The following is a 23,922-nucleotide window of genomic DNA, read 5'->3' as shown; positions in this document are numbered from 1 at the left end:
AGTTATTTTAAGTTTAAGGCCAGTGCAATTAATTGACTCTTAATTTCATAAAGTCAGATGGATATTCTCTAAAAATAATTATTTGTAGAAAAAATTACAAGAAATGTCTTTTGCCATCAAGCACTAAATCAAACAGTTTGTAATAAGGAACTGGTTAATTTAGTACTAACGAAATGTAAGTAAGGAGTGATCATCCTTGATAGTACCCGAAACCCTAAGAAAGATACATCAAAAGAATCAAATTTCTAACGCCGATTTCAAATATATTAGTTTCATCAAGTTTAAGTTTACCTATCAAAAGTTACAAGCCTAAGAAAATTTGCCTTATTTTTGCAAAAAAAATAATACCCCTTAAAAGTCATATAATGTTAATAAAAACCACACCCTCCGATTCAGAGTATCAGAGAACCCTACTGTAGAGGTTTCAAGCTACAAAATGTGGAATTTTGTGGGGGTTTTCCAGAAGAAAGATAAGGGATGCGTGTTTATTTATTTTCATTTTTTTCTAGGGGTAATCGTTTTGACCCACTGGTCTTAGAATACCTCGAAAAGGCTCATTCAAACGGAAATTAAAAGTTATAGTACCCTTTTTAAGTGACCAAAAAATTGGAGGGCAGCTAGACCCCTTTCCACGCTCATTTTTTTCAGTGTCACCCGACCAACGTTTTGAGATAACCACTTTGTTCAGCATAGTCAAAAAATTTAGTAAATATGTCTTTGAGGATGACTTAATCCCCCAAAATCTCGGGAGAAAGGGCTGTAAGTTATAAACTTTGCCCATTGTTTACATATGGTATTGGTTATTCGGAAGCATACAGACGTTTTCAGGTGGGATTTTTTCTGGTGGGGGGTCGAGCGGGTTACGTTGGAGAATCTGGAGAATCGTTATTTCATTGGCGGTGGGAATTTTCCATAAAGAGGGCGCCAGATCTCCGAGCATTATTTAAAAAACGATCAGAAAATAAATAAAAAACAAACTTTTTCAACTGAAAGAAAGGAGCAATATTAGAACTTAAAACGAACAAAAATTATTTTTTGTATGAGGGGGTTCACGGCTCGCCACGACCTCGCTATTTACGCTAAAGTTTTTTATGTACTTTTAAAAGAGCTATTTTCTCTAATTAAACGGCCTTTGTGATTCAGAAGTAATTCACAAAGAATTGGGACAAAATCTGAACTTTAGCATAAAGAGCAAGGTATTGAGAAGGGGGTGATCCCCCTCATCCACTTAATAATTTATCTTCCTCTTAAGTTTTATCTTACTCCTTGCTTTCAGTCAGAAAAATCTTTTTTTTTATTTATTCAATATCATACAGGATCTACAATTACGTAAACAAAAGTAGGCACTTTTTGTTTTTTATGCCTATAAAATAAAAAAAAACAAGTTTTTTTTAACTGAAAGTAAGGAGCGACATTAGAACCTAAAACGAACAGAAATTACTCCGTATATGAAAGGGGCTTTTCCTCCTCAACGCCCCGCTCTTTACGCTAAAGTTTGGCTCTTTCTCTTAACTCTACTTTTTAAAACAATAAAAACTTGTAAAGAGCGGGGCGTTGAGGAGGAAATGCCCCTTTCATATTCGGAGTAATTTCTTTTCGTTTTAAGTTTTAATGGTGCTCCTTACTTTCAGTTAAAAAACTTGTTTTTTCTAATTTAATTTCTGGACGTTTTTGAATTAATGCATGTTTTGATCCTGGCTCTCCGCACATAAATAATTAAAACGAAATTTGTGTATTAACTTTTTTTGCTAAATGGCTTTCTCATAGTTTCAATCGGGAGATTTTAAGAAAAAAGGAGCGAGGGAGCAGGCTTAGTTGCCCTCCAACTTGATTACTAAAAAAAAAAAAAAGGCAACTAGAACTTTTAATTTTTTACGAATGTTTTCATTAGTAAGGAATATACGTAACTTACGAATTAACTTAGGTAACGAACTTCTATATTCGTATATTGTTATTGCATATATGAGGGGGTTCAACCCTCGTCGATATCTCGCTCTTTACATTAAAGCTTAAATTTTGTCCTAATTCCTTAAGAATGACCCCAGAATCACAAAGGCCGTAGAATAAATTGTTGAAATTACTAAAAATACTTTAGCATAAAGAGCAAGGTATTGACAAGGGGGTGATCCCCCTCATACACTTAATAATTTCTCTTCGTCTTAAGTTTTATCTTATACCTTCCTTTCAGTAAAAAAAATCTATTTTTTTTACTTATTTAATATCGTACAGGATCTATAATTACGTAAACAAAAGTAGGCACTTTTTGTTTCTTATGCCTATTAAATAAATAAAAAAAACAAGTTTTTTTTAACTGAAAGTAAGGAGCGACATTAGAACTTAAAACGAACAGAAATTACTCCGTATATGAAAGGGGATTTTCCTCCTCAAGGCCCCGCTCTTTACGCCAAAGTCTGACTCTTTCTTACAACTCTACGTTTTTAAACAATAAGAACTTTAGCGTAGAGAGCAGGACGTTGAGGAAGAAGCAATCCCTTTCGTATACGAAATAATTTCTGTTTGTTTTAAGTTTTAATGTAGCTCCTTACTTCCAGTTGAAAAACTTGTTTTTTTATTTAATTTCTGATTGTTTTTTTTAATACTAGGAAATCAAGTCCCCTTCATGGAACTCCTCTTCCACTATGAAAATATCCTTCAAGTAACTATATGGAAAGTCCTATATGGAAAGATCCTCCGACGTAAGACATCCCCCCTCCCCCTCCCCTCCTCCAGAAAAAAATCTCCCTGAAAACGTCTGTATACTTCCCAATAACCAATACTATATGTAAAAAATGGGTAAAATTCATAACTTGCTGTCCTCCCCCCGGGGACTGTGGGGGATTAAGTCGTCCTCAATGACATGGATATTAGCTTATTCGACTATACTGAACAGAATGGGTATCTTAAAAAATTTTATCCGGTGATTTCGGGAAAAATGAGCGTGGAAGGGGGCATAGCTCCCCTCCAATTTTTTGGTCACTTAAAAAGAGCACTAGAACTTTTCCGTTCGAACGAGTCCTCTTGCAACATTCTAGGACCACTGGGTCGATACGATCAACCCTGGAAAAAAATAATAAATAAACACGCATCCATGATCTTTCTTCTGGCAAAAAATATAAATTTTCATATTTTGGCACATAGGAGCTTGAAATTTCTACTAATAAATAAGGCGAAGTTTTTTAAGCTCGGAACTTTCCATGGGTAGGAATAAACTTGATAAAACTTATATATTTAAAATCAGCATAAAAATTCAATTCTTTTGATGTATTTATTGTTATCAAATTTTAGTTTTTTAGAGTTTTGGTTACTATTGAGTTTTTTACCACGATCTGCTTGAAAAGTGCAAAATCCACATTTTTGTTCATATGTGATTTAAACCTCTGCAATAGAGTTCTCAGTTACGCTGAACTTAAGAATTTGAACTGAGCTTTAAGTGATTATATGTATCACTAGATGTTTTGGGGGTATCTTCCCCCTTTTTCAAAAAGTGGTCAAATTTTCTCAGGCTCATAACTTTTGATAACTATTATTAAATTTGATATGTTTTACATATTTTTTTCAATAAGCATCAAAATCAAGATAAATCCAAGAAATCATTCCAAGAAATTCCGAAATAATTCCAAGATAATACCTCAATGATCTTTCTTATAAAAGGATTTATTAAAGTTTTCCTAGAATTACAAAGTACTTCTTTTTCGAAAGTTATTTTCTTAGTTTTTCTGCAATTTTTCTGTAACTTGGCAAAAACCATATTTTAAAAGGTCGATTATCAAAATATCGCCAAAATTTAATTTTTTAACCCTCTGCATAGGTTTCCAATTTGTTGAAAAATTTTCCGTTCTGTTCAGTATCATTCCCTCCAACTTTATTATGGTTACTATGGTTCAAAATGTTCTGCCCTTCTCTCTTTAACATTTATCTTATTACTAATTAAGATCCCATTCCTGTTTTTTTAATTAAATTAGAAAAAACAAGTTTTTTTTTAACTGAAAGTAAGGAGCACCATTAAAACTTAAAACGAAAAGAAATTACTCCGAATATGAAAGGGGCATTTCCTCCTCAACGCCCCGCTCTTTACAAGTTTTTATTGTTTTAAAAAGTAGAGTTAAGAGAAAGAGCCAAACTTTAGCGTAAAGAGCGGGGCGTTGAGGAGGAAAAGCCCCTTTCATATACGGAGTAATTTCTGTTCGTTTTAAGTTCTAATGTCGCTCCTTACTTTCAGTTAAAAAAAACTTGTTTTTTTTTTATTTTATAGGCATAAAAAACAAAAAGTGCCTACTTTTGTTTACGTAATTGTAGATCCTGTATGATATTGAATAAATAAAAAAAAAAGATTTTTCTGACTGAAAGCAAGGAGTAAGATAAAACTGAAGAGGAAGATACATTATTAAGTGGATGAGGGGGATCACCCCCTTCTCAATACTTTGCTCTTTATGCTAAAGTTCAGATTTTGTCCCAATTCTTTGTGAATTATTTCTGAATCACAAAGGCCGTTTAATTAGAGAAAATAGCTCTTTTAAAAGTACATAAAAAACTTTAGCGTAAATAGCGAGGTCGTGGCGAGCCGTGAACCCCCTCATACAAAAAATAATTTTTGTTCGTTTTAAGTTCTAATATTGCTCCTTTCTTTCAGTTGAAAAAGTTTGTTTTTTTATTTATTTTCTGATCGTTTTTTAAATAATGCTCGGAGATCTGGCGCCCTCTTTATGGAAAATTCCCACCGCCAATGAAATAACGATTCTCCAGATTCTCCAACGTAACCCGCTCGACCCCCCACCAGAAAAAATCCCACCTGAAAACGTCTGTATGCTTCCGAATAACCAATACCATATGTAAACAATGGGCAAAGTTTATAACTTACAGCCCTTTCTCCCGAGATTTTGGGGGATTAAGTCATCCTCAAAGACATATTTACTAAATTTTTTGACTATGCTGAACAAAGTGGTTATCTCAAAACGTTGGTCGGGTGACACTGAAAAAAATGAGCGTGGAAAGGGGTCTAGCTGCCCTCCAATTTTTTGGTCACTTAAAAAGGGTACTATAACTTTTAATTTCCGTTTGAATGAGCCTTTTCGAGGTATTCTAAGACCAGTGGGTCAAAACGATTACCCCTAGAAAAAAATGAAAATAAATAAACACGCATCCCTTATCTTTCTTCTGGAAAACCCCCACAAAATTCCACATTTTGCAGCTTGAAACCTCTACAGTAGGGTTCTCTGATACTCTGAATCGGAGGGTGTGGTTTTTATTAACATTATATGACTTTTAAGGGGTATTTTTATTTTTTTTGCAAAAATAAGGCAAATTTTCTTAGGCTTGTAACTTTTGATAGGTAAACTTAAACTTGATGAAACTAATATATTTGAAATCGGCGTTAGAAATTTGATTCTTTTGATGTATCTTTCTTAGGGTTTCGGGTACTATCAAGGATGATCACTCCTTACTTACATTTCGTTAGTACTAAATTAACCAGTTCCTTATTACAAACTGTTTAATTTAGTGCATGATGGCAAAAGACATTTCTTGTAATTTTTTCTACAAATAATTATTTTTAGAGAATATCCATCTGACTTTATGAAATTAAGAGTCAATTAATTGCACTGGCCTTAAACTTAAAATAACTTATAACGAATTTTGTTTGATTAGCTTTTCAATGGTTACTATGTAAAGTTGTTTTCTACAAATGATTAAATAAAAAAAACAAGTTTTTTTAAATGAAAGTAAGGAGCGACATTAAAACTTAAAACGAACAGAAATTACTCCGTATATGAAAGGGGCTTCTCCTCCTCGACACCCCGCTCCTTACGCTAAAGTTTTTTATTGTTTTAAAAAGTAGGGTTGCCAGAAAGAATCAAACTTTAGCGCAAGGAGCGGGGTGTCGAGGAGGAAAAGCCCCTTTCATATACGGAGTAATATCTGTTCGTTTTAAGTTTTAATGTCGCTCCTTACTTTCATTTAAAAAAACTTGTTTTTTTATTTAATTTCTGAAAGTTTTTTAATTAATGCATGTCTGATTTTGGCTCTCCGTACATAAATTATTAAAATGAAATTTGCATATTAATTCTTTTTTTGGCTAGATGGCTTTCTCTTAGTTTTAATCAGACGATTTTGAGAAATAAGGGGTGGGGAAGGAGGTCTTGTTGCCCTCCAATTTTCCGGTTACTTAAAAAGGCAACTAGATCTTTTATTTTTGAAGAACATTTTTATTAGTAAAAAAAAATACGTAACTTAAGAATTAACTTACGTAACAAACTTTTATATTCTTATATTTTTGATTATATATATGAGGGGGTTGGTCCCCTCGTTAATACCTCGCTCTTCACACTAAATCTTGTTTTATCCCAATTCTTTAAGAATAACCCCTGAATCAGAAAGGCCGTAGAATAAATAGTTGAAATTTTTTAAAAAAATTTTAGCATAAAGAGTGAAGTGTTTATCTCCTCCTAAATACCTCGCTCTTTATGCTAAAGTATTTTTAGAACCCCTCGTATGCGTAATAATCTCTGTTCCTTTTTAAGTTTTAGTGCTTCTCCTTACTTTCAATTGAAAAAACTTTTTCATGTTTATATTTTCATTGTTTCTTTTATAGTAATGCTAGAAAGTCCTGCGCCCTTTTCATTGAATTTCTCTTCCCCCATGAAATATTCCTCCAAGGAAAGATCCTCCCATATAGCCCCCTCCCCTGAACCCCACACCCAAACCAAAAAAATCCCCCTGATAACGTCGGTACACTTCCCAGTAACCATTACTGTATGTAAACATTGGTCAAAGTTTGTAACTTGCAGCCCCTCCCCCAGGGACTGTGGGGGGTAAGTCATCCCCAAAGACATAGTTTTTATGGTTTTCGACTATGCGGAACAAAATGGCTATCTCAAAATTTTGATCCGTTGACTTTGGGAAAAAAATGAGCGTGGGAGGGGGCCTAGGTGCCCTCGAATTTTTTTGGTCACTTAAAAAGGGCACTAGAACTTTTCATTTCCGTTAGAATGAGCCCTCTTGCAACACTCTAGGACCACTTGGTCGGTACGATGACCCCTGGGGAAAAAAAAACAAACAAATAAACACTCACCCGTGATTTGTCTTCTGGCAAAAAATACGAAATTCCACATTTTTGTAGATTGGACCTTGAAATTTTTTCTATAGGGTTCTCTGATACGCTGAATGCGATGGTGTAATTTTCGTTAAGATCCTATGACTTTTAGGGGGTGTTACCCCCTATTTTCTAAAATAAGGCAAATTTTCTCAGGCTCGTAACTTTTGATGACAAAGACTAAATTTGATGAAACTTATATATTTGAAATCAGCATAAAAATCCGATTCTTTTGATATATCTTTTAGCATCAAAATTCCGTTTTTTAGAGTTTCGTTTACTATTGAGCCGGGTCGCTCCTTACTACAGTTCGTTACCACGAACTGTTTGATTTAAATATGTAATAAGCACAATGTGCAAGTAGTCAGTTATCTAATTGTCCAAATATATAAGGTAAAAAAACCATCTGTATTCTCTTGGGGTTTACCGTTTACCACTTTAGGTTCTTCACGTTTACTATTTTTTCTGGTCGTTCCTAATCAGACCCTTCCGCTCCAATAAAATAGTTTTTGGTAACGAACCGGAAGTAAGGAAACACTCGTGCTAAATATTAATAGAAACTCTACCAAAAAGAAATTTTGATAAATATTACATTTAACAAATTTGCTTTGTATGGTAGAAGATACTGCAGAGGTTTCAGAACTTCATCTGTAAAGAAAAGTAAATCTTACATTTTTTTCTGAAACGGAATCGAGTTGACTTTCCGAGACACCCAATTACTTTAAAATAATCCCAAACTACTTATCAAGCTTTCAGAGGTAGTAGGTAGTAATCAAACAGTTCGTAGTAACGAACTCTAGTAAGGAGCGACCCGGCTCAATAGCAAATGAAACTCTAAAAAACGGAATTTTGATACTAAAAGATACATCAAAAGAATCGGATTTTCGTGCTGATTTTAAAAACATAAGTTTCATCAAATTTAGCCTTTGTCATAAAAATTACGAGCCTGAGAAAATAGGCCTTATTTTAGAAAATAGGGGAAGATACCCCCTAAAAGTCATAGAATCTTAACGAAAATCACAGCATCGCATTCAACGTATCAGAGAACCCTATTGAAAAAATTTCAGGCTCCTATCTACAAAAATGTGGAATTTCGTATTTTTTGCCAGAAGACAGATCACGGGTGCGTATTTATTTGTTGTTGTTTTTTTTTCCAGGGGTCATCGTAACGGAAATGAAAAGTTCTAGCGCCCTTTTAAACTGACCCAAAAATTAGAGGGCACCTAGGCCCCCTCCCACGCTCATTTTTTACAAAAAGTCAACGGATCAATATTTTGAGATAGCCATTTCGTTCAGCATAGTCAAAACCATAATAACTATGTCTTAGGGGATGACTTACTCTCCCATATTCCCCGGGGGAGGGGCTGCAAGCTACAAACTTTGACCATTGTTTACATACAGTAATGGTTATTGGGAAGTGTACGGACGTTTTCAGTTGTTTTTTTTTTGTTTGGGCGGGTGGTTGAGGGGAGGGGGCTATGATGGAGGATCTTTCCTTGGGGGAATCTGTCATGGGGGAAGAAAAATTCAATGAAAAGGGCGCAGGATTTTCTAGCATTACTATAAAAAACAATGAAAAATAAACATGAAAACGTTTTTTAAATCGAAAGGAAGGAGTAAAACGAACAGAGATTATTACGCATATGAGGGGTTCTTCTCCTCCTAAATACCTCGCTTTTTATGTTATAGTATCTTTAGTAATTTCAACTATTTATTCTACGACCTTTCTGATTCAGGGGTCATTCTCAAAGAATTGGGACAAAACTTAAGCTTTAGTGTAAAGAGCGAGGTATTGTCGAGGGAACAAATCCCCTCATATACATAATAAAAATATAAGAATATAGAAGTTTGTTACGTAAGTTAATTCTTAAGTTACGTTTATTGTTTACTAATAAAAACTTTCGTTAAAAATTAAAAGTTCTAATTGCCTTTTTAAGTAACCGAAAAATTGGAGGGCAACTAGGCCTCTTTCTCCACCCCTTATTACTCAAAATCGTCTGATCAAAACTAAGAGAAACACATTTAGCCAAAAAAAAGAATTAATATGCAAATTTAATTTTAATAATTTATTTTCGGAGAGCCAAAATCAAACATGCATCAATTCAAAAACGTTCAGAAATTAAATAAAAAAACTAGTTTTTCTAACTGAAAGTAAGGGGCGACATTAAAACTTAAAAAGAACAGAAATTACTCCGTGCATGAAAGGGGCTGTTCCCTTCTCAACGCTTTGATCTTTACGCTAAAGTTTTTTACTGTTTAATAAAGTAGAATTGAGAGAAAGTGTCAAACTTTAGCGTATAGAGCGAGAAAATTTCTGTTCGTTTTAAGTTTTAATGTCGCTCCTTACTTTCAGTTAAAAAAAATAGTTTTTTTTATTTAATGGAGTACGGTAGCGCATTCGTTCCCGCACATACATGCAGTCAACACAAAGTAAAAGATTGATATATTAAATTATTTTATTATTTTAAATTATTTTACATTTAACTAATTAATTTTCTCAAGGCTTGGTAAAATTATGAACAGTTGTGTATAGTTACTCCTCAGCCAGTGTGGCCGTTGAATATTTCTGGACATACAGAGGGGATATGCTTGAAGTCTAAAAGAGTACGTTTCTATACCCAAAAGTCTAACTCTCGGTATGCCTTTAGATAAATATGGATGTTGGCTAGGTGGGAGGAGGGAATATAAGTCACTCTAAAATCTTTCTTCATTCAGCAATATTTTCAGACTAAGCTTCTATACGTTTGCTGCGATTTGACAGTTCTCTAATTATTGTAGAAGTGTACGTTCTCTGTTACGTGAAAGATAATATTTATGCACTTAATAGCATAAAAGTGGGAGGGATGGGGAGGCGTCATGATTGCCACCAGAAAGTTTTCAAGGAAGTTAATCATTAGCAGAGATTTTTCTTTGCTAAGATATAAAAGGTAATGTTGCTCATTTTCCTATATACCTACAGGTTTAAAATGTCTTGTTTCCCCGAGAGATTACTCCTCTGGTCCCTTGCTAAAGTCAAGTGGAGGGATATTCCTATAAAAATGTTTTTTCTAGCTTATATTAAAAACTGTGTAAATGATGAGCCTAAAATTCCTTTTCAGTATTTCAGGATCCGCTCCCCTCTTATTGAGTAATATTTGAAGGGTTACACTTTTTCATGAATATTGATTTTGAAATATCGATATTGATCAATATCAAATATTGAATGATGATTGAATATTATTTTGAAGCTTTTATAGACGAACATTGAACTTGAATGTAAGAAATGTGGGCTGAAGGAGATAATAATAGCCTTCCTAACTTTTTAGAGAGCCTTGAACCAAATAGCTCGTAATCAAACAGTTCGTGGTAACGAACTGTGGTAAGGAGCGACCCGGCTCAGTAGTAACCAATACTCTAAAAAATGGAAATTTAATACCAATAGCTACATCAAAAGAATCACAGTTTCATGCTGATTTTAAATATATGAGTTTCATGAAGTTTAGTCGCACCCATCAAAAGTTACGAGCCTGAGAAAATTTGCCTTATTTTAGAAAATAGGGGAAAACACCCCCTAAAAGTCATATAATCTTAACAAAAATCACACCATCAGATTCAGCGTATCAGAAAACTATTGTAGGAGTTTCAATCTCCTATCTACAAAAACGTGGTATTTTGTATTTTTTGCCAGAAGGCAGATCACGGGTTCGTGTTTATTTGTTTGGGTTGTTTTTTTGTTTGTTTTTTTCCCAGGGGTGATCGTATCGATACAGTGGTCCTAGAATGTTGCGAGAGTACTCTTTCTAACAGAAGTGAAAAGTTCTAGTGCCCTTTTTAAGTGACCAAAAAATTGGAAAGCACATAGGCCCCTTCCCACGCTAATTATTTTCCCAAAGTCAACGGATCAAAATTCTGAGATGGCCATTTTATTCAACGTAGTCGAAAACCCTTATCACTATGTCTTTGAGGAAGACTTACTCCCCCAAAGTCCGCGTGAGAGGGGCTACAAGTTACAAACTTTGACCAGTTCTTACATATAGTAATGGTTATTGGGAAGTGTACATACATTTTCAGGAGCATTTTTTGGTTGGGGGGAGGGGTTGAGAAGAGGGGATATGTTGGGGGAAATTTCCATCGAGGAACTTGTCATGGGGGACGAAAATTTCCATGAAGGGAGCGCAGGATATTCTAGCATTATCAAACAGTTCGTGATAACGAACTGTAGTAAGGAGCGACCCGGCTCAATAGTAACCAAAACTCAAAAAAATGGAATTTTGATACCAATAGCTACATCAAAAGAATCGCATTTTAATGCTGATTTAAAAAATATAAGTTTCATCAAGTATAATCTCACCCATAAAAAGTTAAGAGCCTGAGAAAATTTGCCTTATTTTAAAAAATAGGGGAAAACACCCCCTAAAAGCCATAGAATCTTAACGAAAATCACCGATTCAGCATATCAGAGAACCCTATTGTAGAAGTTCCAAGCTCCTATCTACAAAAATGTGGAATTTTGTATTTTTTGCAAGAAGGCAGATCACGGATGCGTGTTTTTTTTTTTTTTTTTTTTTTTTCGTTTTTTTTTTCTCCAGGGGTGATCGTATCGATCCAGTGGTCCGAGAATCTTGCGAGAGGGCTCATTCTAACGGAAGTGAAAAGTTCTAGTGCCCTTTTTAAGTGACAAAAAAATGGAGGGCACCTAGACCCCTTCCCACGCTAATTATATACCTAACGTCACCGTATCAAAATTCTGAGATAGCCATTTTATTCAGCGTAGTAAAAAAACCTTATAACTATGTCTTTGGGGACGACTTACCCCCCCCCCCCCCCCCACAGTCCCCGTGGGAGGGGCCAAAAGTTACAAACTTTGACCAGTGCTTACATATAGTAGTGGTTATTTGGAAGAGTACAGACGTTTTCTGGAGGATTTTTAGGTTTAGGGGGGGGGGGGGTTGAGAAGAGGGAGATATGTAGGGGGAATTTTCCTTGGAGGAATTTGTCATGGGGGAATAAAAGTTTCATGAAGGGAGAGCAGGATTTTCTAGCATTATTAAAAAAAAATGAAAAAATAAATATGAAAAAGTTTTTTCAACTGAAAGTAAGGAGAAGCATTAAAACTTGAAGCAAACAGGAATTATTACGTCTATGATGGGCTTACCTCCTCCTAATACCTCGCTCTTTACGCTAAAGCATTTTTAGTAATTTCAACTATTTATTCTACGGCTTTTGTGATTCTGGGGTCATTCTTAAGAAATTGGGACAAGATTTAAGCTTTAGTGTAAAGAGAGGGGGTGAATCCCTTCATATATGTAATAAAAACATGAGAATACAGAAGTTCGTTACGTAAGCTAATTTGTAAGCTACATATATCTTTTACTAGTAAACATTCGTAAAAAATTAAAAGTTCTAGTTGCCTTTTTAAGTAACCAAAAAATCGGAGGGCAACTAGGCCTCCTCCCCCGCTCCTTTTTTCTCAAAATCACTCGATAAAAACTACGAGAAAGCCAATTAGCAAAAAAATAAATATGCAAATTTCGTTTTAATTATTCATCTGCGGAGAGCCAAAATCAAAACAAGCATTGATTCAAAAACGCTCAGAAATTAAATAAAAAAACAATTTTTTTTAACAGGGAGTAAGGAGCGACATTAAAACAAAAAACGAACAGAAATTACTTCGTATATGAAAGGGCTGCTCCTTCATCAACGCCCCGGATAATTAAGAGAAAGAGTCAAACTTTAGCGTAAAGACTTAACGTATACAAGCACCCTGAAGTCGCTATGAAGTTTTCTTATTTTCTAGAGAAAGAGTATCACAAATGGGTGCTTGCTTTTTTCCCAGGTTTAGTTATCAAACAGTTCGTGCTAATGAACTGTAAGTAAGGAACGACCCCTCGCAATAGCAATCGAAATTTTTATACCAATCGAAATGTCAAAAGAATTGGCGTATTACGCTGATTTCAAATATATAAACTTCGTTAAGTTTAGTTTTACCAATTAACGGCTACGAGCCTGAGGATTTGCCTGATTTTCGAAAAAAAGAGAGAACCAACTTCTAAAAGTCATAGAATCTGAATGGAAATCACATCATCAAAATTAACGTATCAAAAAATCCTACTGTAGAGGTTTTAACCTACTGTCTGCAAAAATGGGGATGTATTTTTTGCCAGATTCCCTCTTGTAGAATTTCACCTGGAAAGCTCACCCCAGGAAACTTTCTTTCCAATGGGAAATTCTCATAGTAAAAGACCCCTCATCAAATCCCCCCCACAAAAAAATGTCTGTGTACTTCCCAGTAACAAATACTATATGTAAACTTTAGGCAAATTTTATAACTTGCAGCCCTTCCTCGGGGGGTTGTGACTCAATGAGGGGTGATTTCATCTCTTAAGACATGGCTATTGGAACATTCAACTGTTCTCAACAAAATGGTTATGTCAAAATTTTGACTGATAGACTTTGAAGGGTAAGGTGTGGCAGGGGAGCTAGGTGTGCCCTCTATTTTTTCTTGGTCACCAAAAGGGCATTAGGACTTTTAATTTCTGTTCAAATGAGCTCTCTCCCGATCTTCTATCATCATTGACTCTTTACGATCAGTCCTGGGAAGAACAAAGAAAAAAAAATAATTAACACGCATCCGTTACCTTTCTTCTGACAAACAAGTACAAAATTCCAAATTTTTGCAGATTGGGACTTGGAACCTCTGCAGTAGGGCTCTCTTATACATTAAATCTGAGAGTATGATCTTCAATAAAATTATTTGAATTTTGAGGTATATTTCCCCCCTTTTTCGAAAATCAGGCATATTTTCTCCGGCTCATAACTTTTGATAACCACGAACCACTTCACAGGGTTCGATTCCAGATACTACTTCCTCTTAGTTTCTTAATATACCAAAGCAATATTTTACTATTATGCCGTCTGGTTGCATCTTTCAAATCCTGAGCAATTTTATAGTAAATAACAGTTCGAATTGGGTAAATCAGCAGAACATGTATTTCTGCTGATGACGATCACTGTGTGTGTGATCGAACTATCCAGTATAATTTTTCCACTGACTAATAAAACGATTTATCCTCATTCGAACAGTCCTTTATGGTCATGGAAAGGCACTGTGGTCTTCAATATTACCTGAGCAATTTTATCTATGATCTCCATTTTACACCTCCTTATTTTACCTTTAATGTATTCTCTTGTTCCCGTGTTTCTCTTTATTCGGGATTTATCAATCAAAAACTTTCTGTGCAACCCCCTCCTCTTTTCTAAAATCTTATAGCATTTTTGCTAATACCCCTAGTTGCGTTTCTAACTGTCTGCCCTAGGAACTTTGCAAACTATTTTGCTGAAATCACTCCATCCATCTTCTACATTACCAAATATTTGACTCATCAGATTCATATGCAACTGTTTCTCGAAAAATTCCTCTTAAATTCTCATTTTGGACCCTAACAACGTCATAACTTTTTGGAAGATAGTTACCATTCCTAGCCATATATACTTATATTATGTATTTTGTGAACTGCTTGGGTTTTTCTTCCATGCGCCTTTCTAACCAAGATTTCATAAAGGGCTTTCAGAAGACAAAACCGATTATTTAGGTTAACTTTACCTTTAATCATTTTTGCCATCACTCTTGGTACCTGCTTGATCGCGCATTGCAATGCTTTTTCTTATTTTTTGCTATCATTACAAAATAGTATAGGAATGGTAAATACCGCAGTGGCATATCGATATGCAGTCAAATTTGGATTCCCAAGCGCATCAGTGTTTTAAAAAATCAGTCTTGAACAGAAAATTCAATAGCAAAAATCCCTGCTTTCGAATAAAATTTCTGCTCTTTAACAAACGTGACGTGTGCCAGAAGCAAATTTCCTCGAACCGATCGCCGCGCCGTGTTGTAAACATTCGTGTATCTCTTTTTTTTATTGCATACTACATTTTTTTTTTTAGCAGTAAATACGAATCGTTAAGGTTCGCTGTCTTACCATCACGTGAATACCATGTCAACTTTTGGGCCATTTTGTGACCAAACACCATATTGGTTATAACTAGGCTGTTATACCTACAAAATTGCAAAAGCCTATAGCCATTACTGTTTTCTTTTCCTACACCAAATTTACCTAGACAAGGATACCATCTATCCCTATTTCTACCAACCTTGGCGTTAAAATCTGCTAGCAAAAACACCATATTTCTACCTGGTACCCTGTCTATTTGCTCATGTAACTGTAAGTAAAACTCATCTGAGTCACTAGTATCTCCATCAGTTGGTTCAACGGGGGCATATACTACTATGACTGATACCCTGAACTTTTTAGTCATAAAATGAGCAATTAGTATTCTATTATTAATACCTTCCCAGCCTAAATAAGAATTAGCAGCTTCCTTATTCATCATGAGCCCTACTCCCTGTCTATGTTACCCATCCTTCCTGCCTGAGTAAACAGATTCTATGTCACCTAATTTCATGCTTCCTACCCCTGCTTTTGGAATATAAATTCAGAAAGTATAATGGCAAAGAATCGATGTTTGATTGTAATCAAGGTTACAACCTTTTCTGAAGAAGGTCCAAAATATGGTTAATAGCTCAAACAATAGCCTGTCTTAAATGCCCAGTCAATTTTTTTTCAATACGTTTATTTGCAAAGTAAAAGCAAAGTGTTTCCCTAAAAAAATTACGAACTGTGATAAAAAAAAAATAACACATAAAAATTACACGCTTGAGATCACAATCAATAGCTCTTTATATTTAAATTTCCACATAAAAGAAAGCGATAAGAAAAGAAAACTACGCAGTAAGCATTATGTATTTACAAATATTTATATAAATATATATAATACAAATTGTCAATACATTTTAAAGCTATGTACTTAAAAGAAACAAAGTAAACAAGTCCTATGATAAATAGGTCCGTGTCCAGGGGGAGGACTGTTACTTAGTTTGGCCCCTTTTCCCTTGAAGCCGTTTGTCACTCGCAATTTGGTTTTGAAAACATAAAACTGGTATTTTTACAATCTGGAAAAAAAAAAGATAAAAGCCATGGAAGATATTCGAGCAATTCAGGCCTTAATCTTACCCAAGCTAAAGTTCAAGAGAATATTGTTGTTGTTTTTTTACTGTGTTTTTATACCTTTCTGGAGAAAATCGTCGTTGTGGACCTGATAAATGATAAGACATTTTTTTCCTAAGCTTCAGCTGATACACGGTACATTCAATATTATTGGGATTCTGAAATCGCAACTTTATTTATTACTAGCTGTTGGGGTGTCCCTGTGTCGCACCTGTGAATATAAATAAATATATATATGTTTTTAACTATGTAAAACTTGCGAATATACAACATTCTTCGCTGTCCCATTGTCTGTGCATATAAATAGATTGTCAGGTTTACCGACTCTTGAACTCCCTGTGTCCCCGTCGTCATCTATATATCCCCCTGTGCCCCCGGCGTCCCCGTTGTAGTTGTGTCCCTGTGTCTCGGTCGTCATTTATATTCCCTGTGTCCCGGTCGTTATTTGTGTCCCGGTGTCCCAGTCTGTAATTTCTCTTTGAATGTCCCGGTCGTCATTTATATTCCCTGTGTCCTGGTCGTCATTTGTGTCCCGGTGTCCCGGTCTGTAATTTCATCAGTTGACAAACATGACGTCAGTCGACAAAGAACTTCATGACGACATAGAGCTTAATCCTTATAATGACGTCAGTCGAAAACATGACATCAGTCGACACACAAACATGACGTCAGTCGACAGACATACAAACAAACAACTTATTTTTATATATATAGATTTGAATTTTTTTTTATTTTGGGACAACCAGAGCTTACCAATTTCATCTTTGCTGATGTTAATTCATGTAAAAAATACTGAATTTAGTAGTTTTAGTAATATTAGTTAAAAGAGTTGAATAATTAACTTTAATTCTAACCTAGAGTTACCTACATTTTCACCTACCTACATTTTCAGACCACTGGAAAATCTTATTAGAGATTTTGTATAAATTTGTCGAGTTTTGACAAAAATCATGTAAACAGGCTTAAAGAGAATGACATTTATTCAACTTAAGCAGTCAAAATATACGCTTTTGCCATAAATCAAACCCAATCAAACCTGACACCCTCCAGATGCACTCCCCCCTGAGACCCCCAAAGCACTATTTTGGGTGCCAAAAACCTTCATTTATCAGGAACCCCAAGCAGCATTTTTGGTGGCGTTACAGCGGCACACTATTTTTCCATAGAACTTTGATGAGAAAAAACAACAAAAATTATCCCAAAGAAGCTTTACATTGGAAATTGTTATGTCCAGTGCAATAATTTCTGTGTACAGCATAGAGTATAAAAGGTTCTTTTAGTCTAATTGTCCAAATTGTGGCCAAAAACCTAAGGCACACCAGTAGTGCCATAAAAGCAGACCATTAAGCACTACGAACTTAAATGGTATAGTTTTTGGAATATTGCATTGTGTATATTTGTAGATTAGATGGCCCTAATGCACAAGCACTGATAACCTGATTAAAAATGATTAACTAATCAACATATGATTTCCATTTTATCCATCCACATATTTATTAGGTAATTCATATTTGCATAAACTATAAAAAAATCTACAAAATATATTATTCTGATTTAACTTAAATTTATATTTAACTAATCGATGGTATAAGGGATGTATATAGCTCTTTTTTTTATTTAGTTTAGCAAACCCCAATTTTGGCACCCAAGCCATCATTTTTCTGTCAAAAACCTTTTCTCTCTAAACCTACTTCTTCTCATTTTTTTTAGCATTACTTGCACTATAATTCAAAACAAATAAAAAATTATCTGCACTATTTTACTTTTCACTGAAGTAGCTGTTTCTTTGATCACATGACGTTTCTGCAGACTTTTTAGTTCAGGATCACAAACACAAAATCAATTTCAATGGCACACAAATTCAGTTATTCCTTGACTAGATAGAAAAAAAAAACACAACAAGGATGTCACATAGAAACAGAGGAATGTCATTATCAGGCCATAATTAGCCTCACTAATTATTCTCAGACATCCACTTTGTCTTTAAGGTTGGAAATAGATCCATTAGTGATGTGGATAATTTCAGGTTTAGGGGAGGGAATCGCCGTCACGCTCGGCAGACCATGAGCAACTTGATCGGCTTTCGAACGCATGGATCCGTTATTACTCGACTTGGGGAGCTGTAAATCTGAATACCTCAAGTCAGATGCTTTTGATTTGACAGATGATTGCTAGAAAATAGAGACTGATTAAGATACGATTTGTACAAGCCTTTGGCAACATCTAGCTCTTATAATAAACATTTATTATAATATATAATATAATAAATAAATATATAATATAATATATATAATATAATAATATAATAATATTATATATTATAATATTATAATATTATAATATAATAAAATTATAAAACGGAACATTCACAGAGACATATCTCTCAGCTTTAAACTTAACTTTTCGAGAAACAGATCTTAATCCTACTTTTTCTTAAGATGCTAAATTGTGCTTATTGACAAAAATCCCAGCTTAAATCAAATTTTGGATGCACGCTATCAGCAAGACCGTATCCAAGGGGGTTAGGGTGTTTGAACCCCCACTCCCCGCCCGAAATGTTTTTTTCAAATCGTAAAAACGTAAAAAAGTAAATATAAACACGTTTTTTATGCGTTTTAAAGTTTTCTTTGGCCCAAATTACATACAAGCTAAATCTCAGCACTACTAAAATCTCACTTTGAAGGGGTTTTGAACAAAAGCGACAATTATCTGTTCTAGAGCGGGAGTTAAAATTGAAGTTACATTACTGTTTTAGAAAGTGCATCTTTTCTTGTTATTTAGAGTACATTTTTATATATAGGAGCTTGAAACCTCTACAGTAGGGTTTTCTGATATTCTGAACCTGATGGTATGATTTTCGGTATTATAACTTGATTTTTTAGGGATTTTTTTATAAGAATTAGGCAAACTTTTCAGGCTCGTAACTTTTGATGGGTAAAATTGATCTTAATGATTTTTTATATTTTGAGTAAGCATTAAAGTTAGATTACTTTGATGTACCTATTATTATCAAGACTCTGTTTCTTACAGTTTCAGTTACTTTTCAGCCGTATCGCTCTTTACTTATAGTTCACCACCATGAACTATTTGACAATGAAACTGAGAGTCAGGTTTCCCATCAATTGGAAGGAGGGGGGTCGTAAATTATTTCATGTTTATTATAAACTACAGAAATAAAAACTAAATGACGGGTAAATTTTTTATTTTTGTAGTTAATAGTATTTATTCGAAGGAACAAATTATAAAAGTTTGAACGTCAAAGTGGTTGATATATTTTTCCTTTTTTGGTAAATTTTTCCGTGTGCAATTCAATACTACATTTTTGGCACCATTCCAAATAATAACACCGTAGTCATAAGTAGTCAAACTGAAATCATATTCGTAAAAAACTTTGAAAAAGCTACAAATTCTCCTATCAGTAAAAGCCTCATTAGGAGTCATAAAATTCAGACTTGGCCTTTTTGATTACTTGTGGGGAGTCGTAAACTTTCAGTTTTAGCAATATCCTAGGGATTTTATGCCAAATCTGTTTGCTCATCCGGAAATATTTTATCATTTGCCTGCTCACCCTCTCATTTTCTCAGAAAAATTAAAATCCACTTACCGATGAACTGGCGCTGACATAACCATTTTTTATGTGACCATTAAGCTTTCCACTAGAATAAAATTCATATTAGAAAAAATATCGCTTCAGAAAAGAAATCTGTTTTAATAATAATTCTGTTGGCATTGCTTGTTACTTTGAATTTGTTTTTGACAATAAAGAATGGTTATAATTTTTTTTTTAAATAAACTTTGACATATAAGAGAAAACCCGGAGTGTTTTATTTCTCAAAGGGCCAAACGGGAAAAAAGTTCAAGGTTTTCTAGAAGAATAGAACCGGAATAGTCCTTGGTACTCTTAACAGACTGTATGTCAAACATTAAGCTATAAAAAAAAACGCTCAATCCTAATTTGTAGGGTTATACTGATTGAAAGGTTAAGATGCCTAGGCAACGTTCTACGGATGGAGGATTATAGATTGTGCTAAGATTGTACTTTTTGCCTATTCATCTGGGGCCAAAGGAAAAGCAGGCCGTCCCCAAATGTTATGGGAGAGGTCTTAACGAATGATTTAACAGAGATTTGATCTCCATGGGAGAGGGTAAAACTGAAGCTTGAGATACACTTGGGTGGAGGAGGGGCATTTACAGCTGTGTAGGTCTTTGGTGGCTTGGTGCTGCAGTGAGCGAGAAATATTGATGTGTATACCACAGACGTTGATTCAGTTCAACGGAAATAAATTGATGTGGTTCGTAGTTAAGCTCTTTGGAGTTACAAAACGGAAGGGGGCTCCTAGCCAAATCACTCCCCCTATTTATACCTGTAGCTGCTTAAAAGGAGGATTTTTCTATTTATTTTATTAGTTTCAGTGTCCAAAAGTATTAAATTATTAGAATTATCAGTTATTTTATTTTTAAACTTTTTATAAAGAAAATTCCACTATGCGGGATAACGAACATATTGTTTACGAAAGTTTCCTTGACTCTCAGCTAAATTAGTTCATAAAATGCAAACTAAGAGCAGGAGAAAGTTAACAGGAACTCAGTAACTTAGTTTAGCTAAACTTGGAATAAACCAATCATATCCAAAACGATTAACAAGTTTTGAGAGTCATAGATCCCGGTCTCCTGGCTAGTATCCTAGAATATTAGTAATTGAATATACTCCCTTTGCAATCAAGGGACCCTACTTAGCTTCCACAACCTATAAACAAGGGTGAAGTTGTTTAATAGCAAAGGATGTTTTGGCCCTTTTCCCTGTAAGCCTTTGATATGCTATAGGGCTGGAGATTAAACGGTATCCCGGAGATTGTCATTTACCTCATATGAAAATTGGTAATGCAACCAATTCGGAAAAAAACGGAGTGAAGCAATTATAAGTTTGTTTTTGTAGGTTAGGTGCAGTTCCTTGACGTGTAAATAGAAGCTCTACATGTGAATGGTTTACATGCAAATCCACAGAAACAAACAGAGGACAAAATCCAAACAGAAAATCACTGCACCGATCCAAACGGATCTTGTGGCCCAGATCCCCCACTGAAATTATAAATTTCTCCGAATTTCAAGGTACTATTTTGGATAAGCAGAATCGAGTTACCTGTTTTGAAATTGGCTGATATTACACTTATTTCTGTAATTTTCTTAAGAAATGAAATAAGATCTTCGTTTTAGCATACCCAAGCGCAAATAGACACATACAGATACAGAGTCTATCATATGCAAATAGATACACATACTGACACACAAAGACACACACATGCACACTAACACACGTAGACATAAAATACAAACACACAAAACATATCTATAGACACAAAAATATACAGTTACAATCAAACAAACAGTCACACTCATACATATACAATGACACACAGGCCCATATATATATATATATATATATATATATATATATATATATATATATATATATATATATATATATATATATATATATATATATATATATATATATATATATATATATATATATATATATATATATATATATATATATATATATATATATATATATATATATAGATATACTCAGATACACACAAAAACATGCAGACAGACTGGCACATACACAATTTCCAACATTAGCTTTAAGCTTTCAGATTTAAGGGCACATTATGAACTCTGCTGAAAAATCAGTTAATTCCAAAAAACTATCAAGATTGATTATAAGTAGATAACCCTTAGTTCCCACATGCACCAGTTCACAGAAAAACCCAATTGAATTTGCACATTCAGTTCACGGAATTTGTGCTACATGTTTTGTAATTTGTACTACACATTTAATTCACAAGAAAAAAAAGCATGCCAAGATGTTTTAAAAGTCGCAATTATGAGTTGCAAAAAAAAATCAGAATTATTTGAAGAATTCCAACAAAATCTCATAAAAATAAGCAGTTTAATCTTTTAATTATTAGCTATCCACTTTATTCCTTATCACATCTTCCCAATACGTTGTGAAATCTTAATTCCATATGGATCTGCGTTTTCCTGCAAAAATCCTGCCAAAATCGTCCGTAATCCAAAAAATCTCTACGGTCAATAATCATTTAACTGGCTAATTATTGGAAATAGACTACATTGGACAACTGATTATTCTTAGATAACATTTAAAATAGGAATAAATCCTTTTACTAGACAATGGAAATCAATAAAAAATTTCGATGACATATACAGTGATCGTCACCAGCAGATATATGGAAGGCAGCACTGTAGATAAATTTGACCAAGATAAATATAATTTAATCAGCCTGTCTGAGACTATAGGCGGGCGTACCTTTCCAAAAGCTAATATATAAGTATTTGTTCAATAAGAGAGTCATAACTACTCTCACCGTTTGCCCGTACCGTTTACCAAAACACTTGGAAAACTATAGGTCTCTCCATTGGCCCGCGAATTCAGGGAACTTGTCGGTCATGCGTCAATCCTAAAACTCGGTAGTCCGCCTGAGACTCTAAGCGGGCAAGCCTATGAGGCTTAGGTCACTTGTTCGCCAGTGAGTCCAAGCAAATTCAGCCCCCCCTTTTTTGCATACAAGTCCAGTCGACATTGTCAGTCATGAGTCAACCCAAAAATCTTGATCTTTTCTTAGTTCTCTGACTATCTACCTTAGTTTTGTCCTAGGATGGATGGATGACAGACTATCTATCAAAAAGTGAAAATGGTATCATTTCTATACAATTCTGAAAAATCTACGGTGAAAGGCAGTCATGGAAAGGCACTGTGGCCTTCGAAAATATCTACGTCGTATGATTATTTATATGAGATTTTGTGTCAATTCCTGGAATTTTAATGATTATTCCGTAGCAACAAAAAAATATTAATAACACCAACGGACTGAAATTGATATTATGTAAGATAGGATAAAGGTAGTTGCGCTTTTTCTGCATCACACCTACCCTTTTAAAATTATTTTTGCACGCTTTTCTTCAAATTTAATGCATAGTTTGAATTTTGGTTTATCACAAATCGCAACTAACGGTAACTAAGCCGGAAACTAAGGGCAGGAAGAGATACCAAGAATATTAGGCAAATAATTTTTCCCTACAATTCATTTGTATTAAAATTAGAAAGTAGAGCTAAGCTCTTTGGAAGGAATAAGAAAGCTTAACCTAAACTTTTCTACGTGACACCAAAGAAAAAAGTCTAAACGGTGTGGTTCTCTTAGTCAGAGCTTTGTATGCAATGAGGCAGTTTACCTTCACCTAAAGCCATCAAAAGTTTTCAATAGTATACACAAATATCACTGCATAGGTTATGATATTTCTATTTCAAAGAAAGAAGTTAAACTTCAAATCTATCCGGTAAATCCGTATAATTGGATAGCTATTTAGTAGTCATTTCACATCTGTAGATTTCTATTTCTCTTAGAAAGTTTCTAGAGAATTGAATTAACGCAGAAAGCTGTTATTCTAACTCCTAAAAAGTTTTTAGCCTTGTTTAGATTTTAAATGAAGGAAAAGATTTTATTACCAGACTAAAAGCGTAATTATGAATTGTGTTTTGACGCAGCTGCTGATATGACCTTTGACCTTTTTTGGCATTAAATTTTATTTTATTTTACAAAAAATGACAAATTAGAACTCTTTTTCGTTGGCGAAGCTGCACCTTTACTAAATTTTTACATAAAGTGTCAGCAATCTCATTAATTATTAGATAAAAAAACTGTTTTTTAACTGCAAGTAAGGAGCGACTTTAAAAATTAAGACGAGATTATTATCTCGTCTTTAGAA

At 34.3% G+C, this 23,922-nt stretch overlaps 1 protein-coding gene across 4 annotated transcripts in view; it reads right to left on the bottom strand.

Moving 5' to 3' along the window:
- LOC136027625 (hemicentin-2-like) overlaps positions 1–23,922 on the bottom strand; it is a 255,202-nt gene that overhangs the window by 63,122 nt on the left and 168,158 nt on the right. The window contains exons 13-14 of one of the 4 annotated variants that reach the window (XM_065705040.1): positions 19,736–19,787; positions 15,689–18,302 (exon numbers count right to left, since the gene is read on the bottom strand). The exons of 1 other annotated variant lie outside the window; for it this stretch is intronic. In XM_065705040.1, the coding sequence (XP_065561112.1) occupies positions 18,096–18,302; positions 19,736–19,787 (259 nt within the window). In that variant the 3' untranslated portion in view covers positions 15,689–18,095. Of the gene's footprint in view, positions 1–15,688; positions 18,303–19,735; positions 19,788–23,922 lie in introns of those variants that run through there. 2 more of the 4 variants (XM_065705042.1, XR_010617638.1) reach the window with 2 other exon arrangements.

Source organism: Artemia franciscana, chromosome 5 (assembly GCF_032884065.1).
Source record: "Artemia franciscana chromosome 5, ASM3288406v1, whole genome shotgun sequence".
NCBI classification, from domain to species: Eukaryota; Metazoa; Arthropoda; class Branchiopoda; order Anostraca; family Artemiidae; genus Artemia; species Artemia franciscana.
This window is presented reverse-complemented; position numbering and strand designations above follow the sequence as displayed.